The 14,205-nt window shown below is 48.5% G+C and overlaps 1 protein-coding gene across 1 annotated transcript in view; it reads left to right on the top strand.

Moving 5' to 3' along the window:
• SLC9A8 (solute carrier family 9 member A8) overlaps positions 1-14,205 on the top strand; it is a 61,600-nt gene that overhangs the window by 19,433 nt on the left and 27,962 nt on the right. Inside the window, exons 4-7 of the mRNA XM_045833204.1 lie at positions 2,151-2,209; positions 6,947-7,030; positions 11,484-11,585; positions 12,702-12,736. Of these exons, the coding sequence (XP_045689160.1) occupies positions 2,151-2,209; positions 6,947-7,030; positions 11,484-11,585; positions 12,702-12,736 (280 nt within the window). The remainder of the gene's footprint in view (positions 1-2,150; positions 2,210-6,946; positions 7,031-11,483; positions 11,586-12,701; positions 12,737-14,205) is intronic.

The raw sequence follows: 14,205 nt of genomic DNA, 5'->3' as shown, positions 1-14,205 counted from the left end.
TGCTTTGTTCTGTCCAGTGCTGGGCAGTGTCCCCTGGTATGGGCAGTGTCCCCTGGGGTGGGCAGTGTCCCCTGGTGTGGGCAGACCGCGTCGTTCAAGCCGTTCATCCGTCCGTGGACGTTCGGGCTGTGTCCACCTCTGGGCTGTTAGGAGCAGCGCTGTTAATGAGCATCCCCACACAAGTTTCTGTAGGAAAGTATGTCTCCTGTCGTCTTGGTGCAGTTCCCGAGTCTCCCAGTGACTCGGTCTAGCTTTCCGAGGAACTGCCCAACTGTGTTCCCACAGGGACTGCACCCCTGCCCCTTCCCGCCAGCGGCGTACAGGGGCTCCGGTGTCTCCTCCGCAGCCTTGCCAGCACTTGTTGTTCACGTTTTTGTATCAGAGCCATCCTCGTGCATGTGTGAAGAAGTATCTTATTGTGGTTTTGAATTGCATTTCCCTGATGACTAACGTTGTTAAGCATCTTTTCATGTGCTTTTTGGCCATGTCTGTATCTTCTTTGGAGAAATATCTATTCAGTCTGTGGCATTTTTATGCTGTGCTGTCGAGCTGTTAAAAGGAATGAGGCAGAGCGCCATACAGTAATCTCTGATCTATTATTACACGTAGATCGAGACTTAACACTGAGCAGAATAGCAAATGGTAGGGAGATACATTACAGCACCATAAATTTTATATAAATACACACAGGTGTGCCTCATATGTACACACTCCCCCTCCCCCAGGACCGCGTGGTTAAACATAAGTCTCTAAGGGGACAGAGAAGGGTCTGGTGAAATATTCCGCAAACATGTCAGGATGGCTGGCTACCTCGGGGCAGGAAGAGAGAGAACTAACATGAGAGTGGGGAGCGGGGTCTCATCAGAAGGGACCTGTCTTTTTTGTAACATTTCACAAAGTTCTCATGAACTATTCACTGAATAAAAATTGTATACAACTCCTTAAAATGCACACACAGTTTGAACAGGCAAGGAAAAAGAAGCAGTCGGGGAACTCTGGCTGGAGAGGAGGCGGGGTCTGTGCTTCCCTGCATCCGGCAGGTGAGGGTCCAGTCCGGTCCCGCGGGTGCGGCCACAGCCTCCCTCTGTAGTAGCTCAGGTCCCTTTGCCTAGGTCTCCACAAAGTAGTTTCACTATGGCCTTAATAACATACAACAATTCAAATAGTCTAGAGGTTAAAATTGCTCATCTCCTGTTTTCACCCCGAGTCCCTCCTTCCCCGTGGGAATTAGGGTGAGTGCGGCTGCTTTTCCTGGTAACCCTCCGTGGTTCAGTGTCATCTCCCCGCCCCTCCCAGTGAGGTGTGTGTCTCCAGCCTTGTGTCGCTGACTGAGGAGAGCTCCTTCCCCCTGTCCGTCAGTGTCCCTGACAGCGGGCTTCCGGCCTGCCTTGTCCCTGCCGAGACGGTGGTTCAGTAATTCTGGAGTTCCCCTCCGGTGTCTTCGTTTTATGGAAAGTTCCCACGGTGACGCTGATGAGCCGGCAGGGTTAAGAATCTTCTGTCTAGCGAGTAACACAGCAATCCTAAATTGAGTCCATGATGATGCTTCTTGGAGAACTGTATTTGATAGGTTCTTTATGAGCGAGTAATGGGCCTATCAGCTAGAGAGAAACGTGCCTGCACTTAGGTGGTCTGTTTTTTCCCAGGGATTTCACCGAGTTTTCACTGCAGGTTATTTTCAGCATTGTGGTTTTATCGCCAACTGAACACCGTACACTGAGCAGCCGTCCGAGTCTGAGAAGGGGATCTCGGGCCCATTTTCTAAAGGGTAGGAATAAGGGGCAGGCTTAACTGGTAAGATTTCTCCCGTTCCACATTGAAAACGGGTGGACGTAGAAAGAACGAAAGGTGCTGAATCTTCTATGTCAGGCAGACTGTTCTTGGGTCCTATTTTGTAAAGCTTTTCTTCCCCCTGCCCCAGATTTTTATGATTTTCATTATAGTATGTTTGCCTGAAATGCAAGTGAGAAGCCCCTGTAACTCATACAACTTCACATTAATTTCCATTTGTACGTTTTCAGGCATAAAACTTGCAGGAACCCATAAAAGCCATTTAGAGACATAATGATATTCAGCTTCTCTAGAATAATAAACCTGAGTATTCTTCCTTGTACCTTAAATTTATGTTAAACTTACATTTTCTTTTCTAGGTATTCTCATGGGAGCAGTTATAAAAATTATAGAGTTTAAAAAACTGGCAAATTGGAAGGTAGGTTTGCCCAACTGTTCTTCTTTTAACACAATTACAATTTTTATTGGCTGTTCTTCATTTTAGTAACACCGGTGGTCATGGTAGCTTTCTTATCAGTGAAGTTCACTTTATGCCATTAGTTTATTTCACATTCTGTTAGATGAGGGCTGATACCTTTACGTCCGAGTTCTTTTTAAAGCATAAATCTCACAGTTTCGGTCAGTTAACGTGGGCACACTCCGTGTCACGCACATTGCCGTGACCCTCGGGAAAGGCTCCAGTTGGCGTCAAATATTAAACAATGCTTGTTGCTCCCTGGTCCATTCTCACCACTGGGAAGAAGGGAACGTGTCTGTCCAGCCCTGTAGAGCACATGGAGCGCTTTGTACACCGCAGCTCCTGCTGCCCTCTCGACGTCCGCGGCAGGTGGACTGTCACCCCACTGTCACAGACGAGGACAGTGATGCTCAGGGAGGCCGGGCATGTCCAGCGTCCCAGAACTAGAAGAGGCTGAGTGGAGCCCCGTGTCCCCTGTCCCCGCCGCACCGTGCCAGGCCCGGTTTGCGGACGCCCGTGGCTTTGGGCGCACACGGCGGTGGTGGGAGCCGGAGCCTCGTCTTGTGACATGAGGACTCACTGAGACCGGAATTTCCACTTAAATCCGAGCGTCCACATTGTGTAGAGAGATTAGCAGGTGTGTTACAAAATTGAACTTGTGAATGGAAATAAGGTCTGTTTCAAAATAGTAAAGAATTAGTTGGTTAAAATTTATCACATTGGAGCCCCTTCCCCCAGATTAGTTTGCCTATTAACCTGCAGGGTGTAAAATTTATAAAACCATATAATCTGACCTAAAACACCGTTTTAAACTGTTATAAATAATATTCAGGCAATATTGTATGTATTAAATGAATTCTCAAATGTATATTCAGTTCCTAACGTTACAGCTCTCCCACCAGCTGGGGCCGAGCCTGGGCAGGCGCCGCGGGAACACACTGTGGACGGTTCACCTCTGCTGTCCCGCAGCTGAACGTGACCGTGGGCCGTCTCGGGCCGTCTTGGGCCGTCTCGGCCGTGGGGCGCAGACTAGAACCCTCTCTCCGCTCCCAGGGCTGCTATAACCTGACATGCAGAGAAGCTCACCTAATGCATCTTGTTTCGTTTGATTTAAAATCAGTTGATCAAAAATAGAATTGATTTGAAAACAATTAAAAATTGTTTGATTTTAAAATATTATTAATCTATATACAATTCTGGAACTTTCACTTAAAAATCTGAACTTCTAGCTTCTCTTGGAAAAGCACCTCTTGGGACAACAGCCCATGTTCTGCCCAGCAGAGGTCCAAGGTGCTGATGGGGAGCTGCCCCCCTGGTGACCCCTGCCCTGGTAACCCCTGCCCTGAGTGGTGGGAGCAGGGGAAGGGAGGTTACCTTTCCCTTCTAGTTTTATGTGCTTCAGCGTTACTGAATTTAGTTTTCAAGTTAAAATAACGGTGGTACGTTCAATAGCACAGACAAGTGAGCCCGTGCCGGTGGTGAATGTAATCAACTGCCCAAGGAGCCATCTGGGCAGCCAGTGGCTGACCTCGGAAAAGGGCGAGGTTTCCAGCGGGGGTAGTTGGGGCAGGCTTCCTGGAAGAGCAGGTGTTTGTGGAAAGCCGAAGTGGGAAGCAGGACAGCTGTTTGGGTGCTGCAGGGTGCTGCAGGGAGCAGCTGGAGATAGGAAGAAGGAGCTTGGTGTTTTTTCCCCAAGAAGTTCTGTTTTCACACTGTCTCACTGGGCCTGCCTTCTGCCTGTATTGTCCTAATGCTTCGTAGATTTCTTTGAGTCAACTTACTTTTTTATTTATATGCATGTTTGTAGCAGTTTTTTAAAGCTTTATTGTGGTAAAATATACAAAACATAGAATGTATCACTTTAGCCATGTTTAAGTGTACAATTCAGTAGCATTACGTACACGATGCAGTAGCACTAAGTATACCCACAGTGTTGTATAATCATCACTACTGTCTCCAGAACTTTTCTATCATCCCAGGTAGAAACTCTATCCATTAAACAACTTTCCATCCTCCCCACCTGCTTTTTAAAAAAAATTTTGTTTATTTTCAGAGAGAGGGGGAAGGAGGGAGGAAGAGAGGGAGAGGAACATTGATGTGCAGGAGAAACATCAATCAGCTGCCCCTCCCACACCCCTAGCTAGGGACCTGGCCTGGCAGGGACGTGCCCTGACTGGGAATCGAACCGGCAACCTTTGAGTCCGCAGGCTGGCACTCAATCCACTGAGCCACACCAGCCAGGGCTCCCCCTCTTATTTTACTTTCTATTTTTAGTATTTTCTTTTTATTTTTATAGAACCCCTCGTCTACTTTCTGTTTTTGTGAATTTATGTATTCTAGGTACCCCACATAAGTGAAATCATACAGTATTTGGCCTTTTGTGTCTGCTCATGTTACTTAGCACATTGTTTCTAAGGTCCATCCATGTTGTAGCATATATCAGAACCGCCTTTCTTTTTACGGCTGAATAATATTCCATGCAGGTTTCTACCACACCGTGTGTGTCCATTCATCTGTCGGTGGACCCTGGGGTTGTCTCCACCTTTTAGCTGTTAAAAAAATAATACTGCAACGAACATTGGCACACCATATGTGCATTTATTTTAAAGGAAACATAACAATACTGCCTTTATAAACACACACATAAAAACAAAGGAGCACATGGGCCTGCTGCGGCCTCCGAGGCAAGCCCGTTCTCGCTGTCGAGAAGGGAGACCAGCACGCAGGAGGGAGGCCGTGCAGGCCGCAGCGCCAGACGCGGTGTCTCTAGCCGCACTGGGGTTGGGAAAGAGCCCAAAGGGGCGGACTTTCCCTGTCCGCATGGTCAGCGGTATGTGATGCGCACTCCTCAGGTGCCACCGAAAATGACCTCAGACTGTTCTCTGGGGGAAACGCTGCCAAAAGGAACCGGGGACCTTTTTGTAATGCTCTTCATCGTAAGGTAGTGGGTGCATTTCCTGTGGCCGCTGTAACAGAGTGCCACAGATTGGGTGAATTAAAAGAACAGAAATTTAGCCCTGGCTGGTGTAGCTCAGTGGATTGAGCATGGGCTGTGAACCAAAGGGTCGCCTGTTCGATTCCCAGTCAGGGGACACGGCTGGGTTGTGGGCCAGGGCTCCAGTGGGAAGCAACCACACATTGATGTTTCTTCTCTCCCTCTCTTTCTCCCTCCTTTCCCTTCTCTCTAAACATATATAATTAGGGAGAAAAAACTTTAAAAAAAGAACTATTCTCTCATATTTCTGGAGTCTAGAATCAGAAATCAAGGTGTTGACGGGGGAGGGAGTGAATCCAGGCTCCTGGGGAGAATCCCTCATTGCCTCTTCCAGCCTCTTCCAGCTTCTGGGGGCAGCGTCTGGTCCCGGGGATTCCTCGGCTGTGTCCGGCCTCACTTCATCTTCACACGGCCTTCGCTGTGCGTGGGTGTGTCCTGTCCTGTCCCTAACGAGGACACTCCCCTTGGGTGTGGGGTCCACCCTCATTCGGTATGATCTCATGGGGGTTCTTCCCTGAATTACACCTGCAAAGACCTGATCTGCAAATGAGGTCACGTTCTGAGGTTCCAGGTGGACATGACCTGGGGCTGGAGGACACTACGCAATCCGTTGTCGCTGGGTTCTCCTTTCTCCCAGCAGAGGTTCAGTCTGTGAAACCCCGAGAAGACCAGCGCAGTGGCCACACTGCCCGGATCCTGAGAATTGGTTGCCCCACGAAACACGGAGATCAGCCCGTTCCTTGCCCCACAGCCCCAGTCTGAGTCACGAGCTGGTTGCACCCACAGTTATTTTAAGACTTAATTAGAAGTCATCATTTACTTCTATTTTGAGCCTTTCTTAAATGCTGTTTTAGTCTTTATGGTAACAGCTGTACATTTGTAAGAAAACATTTAGTCTTTCTTTTGAATATGGCTTTTGATAAGAAATCAGGCTGTCAAGATTGTTGCTTAGAAATTTTCACATGAAAAAAGGCCTGATTTTGCAGAATTTACATGTATTACATGCAGTCTCTTTTGGCTTGAGGACCAGAGTGTATTTTCCCCCAACCCACCAACAATCAGAGGGTTATTTCATCCCGCCAAAGAGGGCTCTGCCTGGAAGTGCCTTTCAGAACTGTACTTCACATTTGAACCTGAAAGCCTGTTGAGGGACTGGCTTTACAGCCAGGTCCTGCGTCCTGAGTCATGAGAGCGGCAGGTGGGGGCTCCCTCACCACAGTCTGGTCGAGGAAAAGGGCAGCCTTGCCTGTGGCAGCAGAGAGAAGGTGGGGCTCTCGCAAACACGCGTAGGGTTTGCCCCTCCTCCAGGTGGAGTGTGTTAGGGATCGCCAGCACCTTTGTCCTGGAGGATTCCAATCTGTGGGCTTATTTTTGAAAGTGTTCTGTTTGAAGTGTTTTCTATATTAAAATTAATTTTCTTGCCTTAGTAAAGGATAAAAAAGCATACGACTTTGTTTAGAAGCAATTCATTCTGCTTTTTCTTTTTCTGGTCATCTTTTAAACTCACTTATCCTACATTTTAAAATGCATGTTTTATTTTTTTTTGGGGGGGTATCTGTTTTCCTGCTTGGTGTTTTTATCATGCAGTTTTTAAAACATGATATGTTTCCACTGGGCTAGGCCTAAGAGAAGAATTGCTTTGACTCTTTACTGATGGGTGTATTTCTTAATTGCCTCTGAAAGTACCCATTGAATATTTACAGGAAGAAGAAATGTTCCGTCCGAATATGTTCTTCCTTCTGCTGCTTCCACCTATTATATTTGAGTCGGGATATTCATTGCACAAGGTAAGGCTGGATGGCTTCCGCGTGGGTAAGGCAGGCTCCTTGAAAGCCCGAGCGCTGACTTAGCAGCCGTGTCTCCGTGTGCGCACCCTGGGCGTGCGTGGGAGAAGCTGGACGGGCGGCCTGCCCTGCGGGCAGGAGCAGACACGGTCAGCGGGCTGCGCGCACAGTCTCAGGCAGGGCGGTTTATCGGACGAGTGCTGTCCGCAGAGGGCGCTTCGCCAGGAAGACGGCCAGAGAGATTTCCAGAGCTGCACAGACGGCACATTGACTCTTCTCGTGGGACGCAGACCGACACGTGTTGGAAGCAAAGACTGTGTCCTGGGTGGACAGGGACGTGTGCCCTGGGCCTTTGGAGTCTCCCAGCTCACCTCGAGGGGCCCTCGGCCGCCTTAGGCCCGTTCCTCGTTCAGTGTCTCCCCTCGGTGCCCCGCCCTGGGCCTCAGCTCCCCGCTGGAATTCCCCCCCTCTGCCAGTCTCCACCTGTACCCCTGCTCCCCGGCCCAGCTGCTCCACACGGGATGGAGCCGCATCCTTCTGCCTCATCTTTTGGCTCCTTCTGGCACATTTCCCCAGTCCCACGGTGGTTCCTCCCAGTCTTAGCTCCCCAGCTCCAGCCCGAGGAGCAGCATCACTGGCCCCCGCACAGTCCCTGCTTTGCTCTGTCACTTCTGGTCTCTGACCTCCAGATGCCAGCAGACTCCTCTGCCCAGGCGGGAGCTGTTCACTTACTTTTTTTTTTTTTTTTAAGATTTTATTTATTTACTTCTAGAGAGGGAAGGGAGGGAGATAGAGAGAGAGAGAAAAAAATCAATGTGCAGTTGCTGGGGGTTATGGCCTGCAACCCAGGCATGTACTCTGGCTGGGAATTGAACCTGCTACACTTTGGTTTGCAGCCCGTGCTCAATCCACTGAGCTATGCCAGCCAGGCCTAGCTGTTCACTTTTAAGCCAGTTTTATGTGTATACATGGGTGTTTTTCTTGGCCTGTGTTTTCTTTAAATATCAATGTATTTAAGTTTTAAAGTAGATGATTCCATTGAAAATGTTAATAATACAAAAATTAGTTTGTAAATATGATAAAAAAAAATATGAAGGTTGGAAGAACTGAGGTTTGGCCTACCCTTGGAGAGAGGAAAGAGGCTGGACTTTGGAGCCAGAGACCTAGATCTAATCATGTGCTGCCCCCTATGGATTCCTTTTGGGAACTGTAGAAATTAAAAACACAAAAAACCCCACCAAAACCCTACTTCTCAGGTGGCTTGCAAATTTACACTAGATGAAAAAATGTATACAAAGCACCACCCACCACATTAAATAAATCATAGCGTTTCTTGTAAATAATAATATTTATCACTAATATTAATATTACTAGTAGCAAAATGAAGAATAACATAATAAAACTTGGATGTTAAATTTTTCAAGAGTTTTTGTTAAAATGTATAAATTAATTTTTAATTTTTCACCTGGGTACTAAACCAAAAGTATTTTAAGATGTTCAGTCCAGATTTATTTTAAAGTTGTTATTTTATTGTACATCTATTCACAGAAAATGTGAAAAGAAAGTTTAATGTAGAAAAAAAATTCCCAAGTCTTATAAACTGTTACTGACATCAGGTAATTGTTAAAAAAAAAACAAGCAAGAAGGAATCGAAGGTCAGTGTCTTCTATTCTTTCATTTTGTAAATAATTCTTAAAGAATTACCAACAGATTTTTAAAATATTTTATTTTATGTATTTATTTTTATTCCTTCAAGAAGAATCTTGAGGGAGATAAAAGCCACAATTCTGTTCTTAATTTATTTTTAGAGAGAGGGAAGGGAGGAAGAAAGAGAGGAAGGGAAACATTAATGTGTGGTTGCCTCTCAAGCTCCTTCCACTGGGGACCTGGCCCACAACCCAGGCATGTGCCCTGACTGGGAATCTAACCAGAGACCCTTTGGTTCGCAGGCCAGAGCTCAATCCACTGAGCCACACGAGCCAGGGCAGATTATGAACATATTTTAAAACAAAGTTGAGGAAGTGGATTGGATTTTGACTTAAAAACAACACTTTGATGATCATATAAGAGCATGGAAAGTTTTATTTTCTGACTTTTTGGAGGGAGGGGGAATAAACTTGTCCAAAATTTGAGGAAAATAATAATTTCTTTAAAAGTCTTTTCTTTGCCCTGAATGGTATGGCTCGGTGGGCTGTGCATTGTCCTGCAAACTGAAAGGGCACCGGTTCGACTCCTGGCTGGGGCCCAAGTCTGGGTTTCGGGCCAGGTCCCTGGTGAGGGGAGTGGGAGAGGAAACCTATCGAGGTTTCTTGCACATTAATTTTTCTCTCCTCTTTCTCCCTCCCTTCCCTAGTCTCTAAAATGTAAATTAATAAAATCTTAAGAAAAAATAAAATGAAAATCATTTCTTTGAAGATGGCTTTCCAGCAGAAAAGTGTGATAATTTATGTGAAAGGGACTAATGTGATTTGGAAATGTGAATTCAGAGACTCTGCCCACTTTGTACCCTCCCCCAAAGGAGACAGGAAGCCATCTTTAAGTGTTTTATCTTAATATTGCTATATTTGCTCGTGTAAATTTGGAATAGAAAGTTCAGTGAGGCTACTCTAGGTTGATATGCATTAGGTAGCCAGGCATCGGCTTTTTACAGTATTAATGTCATACAAACAATAGGGCATTCATTATGTCAGAGGCAGATGAATTCACTCTGTTTAGCAAAGGGAAGTTCTTATCGTGTGATAACATGAACTTGGGTAAATTTCCAACATCCAGATTACCATTAACCACCTACATATGTTTTATCAGAATTAGCTCCCTATAAACAGGCCAAGACTTACTTGTGTCTGTTTTAAAAGACTAACAAAATAAAGCCGCTTTTTGCAAAGAAAGACTCATCAATGAAAGCCGTTTATTTAGGAAAAAAAACAAATCATTGTGTTTGGCTTGAGTTAAGTTCAAGTTCTTTGCGGCTAAGGATCGACGTGCCAGACCAAGTCACTGAGTGTGAGACCATGGGCGGCCGACTCAGAGTTGCAGTGAATGAAGCTCAGAAACCCCCTGCAGGGGGCAGGGTTTGTGGTCAGCCAGGGTCGAGCTGAGGACGCCCTTTTGAAGTGAGCTTTCAAACGGCAGCTCCTGTCGTCTGTGGCTCGCCAGCTCCCGGGCGAAAAGCTGGGGTCCCTCGTCCACGCTCACAGTCGAGGGGCCGTCAGGGTTCCTGGTGTTGTTCCCGAGTGGGTCCACAGGGTTCCCAGAAACAGCCGATCTTCTTAATTTTATGGAAATTTGAAAGATGTCATCACGCTACTTGGACTCAAATATTTTCTCCTAAACGCCATGGAGTACAGAGGGAAATACATCTTATCTGTCCTATTTCTACTTGATGATGGTGCCGACAGAGCGAAATAAAATTGTTTAAAAGGCCTGGGCAGCAAAGAGGGGTTTCTGGCAGCATAATCTGCTGTTTTGACACTCTCTGTAGTGGCGTGCCTTTTCTTAGTGAAATGAAAAATGACAACTGTATAAACCTTGCACTCTGATCAGACGTGAAACCCGATTAATTAATTCCTTTGGTGCCTGTTCACCGGGCGTCTGGCCTCTGACGGGCCTCACGTCGGCGACGTTGTACACAAGCAGGTGTGGTCGCCGCCCCCACCGAGCCTGCGGCCTCGTGGGGAGGACGGACACCAAGTAGTTTCACACCTAAATGTAAATGTTCCGCCGCATGTCAAGTGCTGCCGGGAGAGGGTCATTGCGCACTGGGAGCGCAGAACAGGACGTGGCTTGGCCCAGGGATCAGAGAGGCCTCCCTCGGGAACGGTGGAAGTGCCCCGAGATCTCAGGGTGAGGGAGGTTCACCGAGCGAAGGGAAGTAGGGGGGGCGCACAGAGAAGGAGAGGGGCTTCAAACCAGGGAGCCCCAGTGCGTGAGGAACAGAAAGCCACCGGTGTGACTGGCGCCCAGAAAACAAAGTGGGACCCGGTCAGAGGCCTTCCCAGGGGTCGACCATCCGGGCTTCGGTTGGGTTTTAGCTGCATTTTGAGTGGGGTGGGGTGGGGTGGGGTCAGAGTTAAGGCAGCGCAATCAGATTTGTCTTCTGCAGAGATCATTCTGGAAGCCCTTGGAGAGTGGAGGGCAAGGGTCGGAGCGGTTGAGACCTGTTACAGCTGTTGTTGTCCTGGGGGAGAAGGTGGCGCCTGGCGGTGACGATGGAGAGAAGTGGTGGTGGTGCGGGGGGATGGGAGCGGCTTGGGGGAGGCGGAAGCCGCGGGACCGGGCTCCGCATCAGATGCGGGCGTGCGGGCAGGCTCCCCGGCGTCCGGCTTGCCAAACGGGGCGGGTGGCGGCGCCGCCCCAGAGAATCAAGCACCTGAGGAGCGCCAGGTGTGGGGGCTCTGCCTTCCTCGGCTGGAGCGGCTTTTCTAATTGTTCCTCTCGTTTCTGCTCTTTCAAACAGGGTAACTTCTTCCAGAATATTGGTTCCATCATCTTGTTTTCTGTGTTTGGTACAGCAATTTCCGCCTTTGTGGTAGGCGGAGGGATTTATTTTCTGGGCCAGGTAAGAAAACTGTCTTTGGAAAACTTGGACAGTCTTACCTTCTCAGCACTGGTGCAGGGAGGCGGGCGGGGGTCCCCGTGCCCCTGGAAGGAGTCCAGGCTCCCAGGAGGCACGGCACAGTGGTGCCGAAGTTGTCTCTCCGTGTCCTCGAGGGCTTCGGTGTCTGGAACTGAGCGGATCTTTTCCGTGATCCTCAAAAGTACAGCATTGATTTGCTCTCACAAACCAATATTGTCTTAAGTTGAAATACCTAAGAATAAAGCAGAACATGTATCATCGAGATCCTCAGGCTACAACACTATCGGTTGTGTTGTTATACACACTGAATCGGGGTTAAATGCTCCTTTTTTAAAATTAAAATTTGCGTTTTAAAAACCAAAGATGATTCTGAACGTGTTCACTCAGTTCTAACGTGTCCCCCTGAACACTTACATGCTCTGGACTTCCCACCAGCGCTACACCAGCCCCAGGGTCACCAGTTGGGTGTTCTGTGCCTGGGGTTCAGATTGTTCGAATCCATTTAAATCAGCCCCCCACCCCCAGCGGGGGGGGGGCAGTGTTCGTGGTTTTGCCTTATGCACATCCGCGCACAGCAGTCCTTTTTCTGTGTGGCCCGTGGCGGCAAGTGTGCCTGCCCCAGTTCTGTTACGTCAGTTTGAGGGTCAGGCAGCGGGGCGGGGGGCAGGTCTCTCCTGCGGGGGTCCGACAGCGCGTCTGCTGTCTTTTCTCCTGACCGCCGAGGGCTCTGAGGCCCGTCCCGTCTGACTTTCTCCTCCACCGCCGCCTCGGCGGCTCCAGGGTGAACCCGTCTGCCCTGCAGCCTTCTTCACTGCCCGGCTTCTAGTACCAGATATGAGTAAACTTTGGGAAAGAAAGTTGTAGTTAATTTGGCCTGAAACACGTAGCATTTTTTTCCATGCTTCTGCTGTATGATGATCAGATGCATGTTTAAACTAAAAGTTAGAGGAGTTTAAAATGTTTTTTCAAGTGTTTTGAGGGCGGAAGATGAATGTCCTTATCAGTATGTGGACTAGCACTAATGGACATTTTAATCTTTTTGGCTGTTCTCCAGGGGGATTTTTTTGTGTCTCTGTGTTTGTGTGTTTTGTTTTGCAGGCTGATGTAATCTCTAAACTCAACATGACAGACAGGTAAATCTTTCACACTCGAACACCCATGTGACTACTTTTGGGACCGGGGACATTTTGAGACATTGATTCCTGGGTGTGGTACCTCTCTATTCTTTCTCTCTTTTTGTTTTGCTGCTGATTTCTCTGTAGAATCTATTCTGAATTAATGCGAGTCTCTGAAATGAATCAAAACTAGATGGAGGAAATTTTCAAGATCTCTGGTCAGAACATTGCTGATTGAAACGATTACTATAGTTGAAGCTTTGGAGGGAGTAACTCAGGGGTTAACCCAGCTCCCTGGGTTTGGGGGGAAAATTAACTGCCGCCCCCCAACACCACACACTGCACCATTGATTTATTAGTAAGAACCCTTTTCGGCTGATTTCTAAGTCCTTGTCAATGGCCACAGTGAAAAGTACAACTGTATAAACTTTGAAATGGGTTGGGGATGGGGGGAGTGAGGTATGAATCTCTATTCTGGGATTCCTTCCCAGTCTGGGGGCGGGGTATGGTGTGAGGAGCAGGCAGGGCCACCGGCTCTCCTATGGGTGTCCTCCTCCTTCTGAAGCTACTCCAGCGAGCTCTCAGGGCTGCTGCGTGGAAGCCAGTCCAGGAATCTCCATAACTGGCTTAGTGAGAAGCAGCCTAGGCAGCTGTCTCTCAGAAGTCTCCAGATCTGGTGCTGGGACAGAGGTCAGCCTGGTCTCCTCCCTGAAGAATCCAGCGAGGAGGATGCAGCCCGTCAGCGTCAGCGTCAGCGCTGGTCCTTCCTGCCACAGGGCTGGGGAGTGAGGAGGCAGCCCAAGCGCTCTGCCCCGGTCGCTCCCATCCGGCCTGCCAGAGCTTTCATGTTCAGCAGCACCCTGGGGACTAGAATCTCAGAGCCCTTTCCCTGGGAAATGTGTCTCCGATAACATTAAGTCCAATCTCATTTTCCTCCCAGGGGCATGAATGTCAGAGCTTTGGCTGAAAGATAGTTTTGATATATAAACAAGTAGCAAAAGTCACATTCCTGTCCCAGAAGGAGCTGGAAATAAGCCAGAACGGGTGCCCTGCATTTTGTAGGAATTTTACCAGTGAAAAGAAGTGCCCAAAGCAAGTCCAAGTAAAGGAAGGGGTCAAGGCCTCCCGTCCTTCAACCTGATTGGGGGCAACCAAGAGGAAATACAGAACGTGCCCGGCAAATTCCTGTGGAACTGAAAGGAACCGGTGGTTGGGGTGTCGAGGCGGGAGGAGTGAGAGAACCGTTCCTGACACCAGTGGAGTGACAGCCGGGCGTTGTTTCCTGTTGGAAAGTGACTGTCCCACGGGTGGGGAGTGTGCTGGGGAAACCAGCCAGCAGTGGCACACCGCACAGCTGCAGGGCCTGGCAGAGCTCGGCACGGCACGTCACGTCACGGGGGCGCTGGCCAGGTGCACTCGAGGGGGGACCGTGAACCAGAGAGCACGGCCTGTCTGCTGGGGCAGCCGCTCCCCAGTGCCGCCTGCTA

The sequence above is a fragment of the Phyllostomus hastatus genome, unplaced genomic scaffold (genome assembly GCF_019186645.2).
Source record: "Phyllostomus hastatus isolate PE091 unplaced genomic scaffold, TTU_PhHast_1.1 phas_contig_17, whole genome shotgun sequence".
Taxonomy (NCBI): Eukaryota; Metazoa; Chordata; class Mammalia; order Chiroptera; family Phyllostomidae; genus Phyllostomus; species Phyllostomus hastatus.
This window is presented reverse-complemented; position numbering and strand designations above follow the sequence as displayed.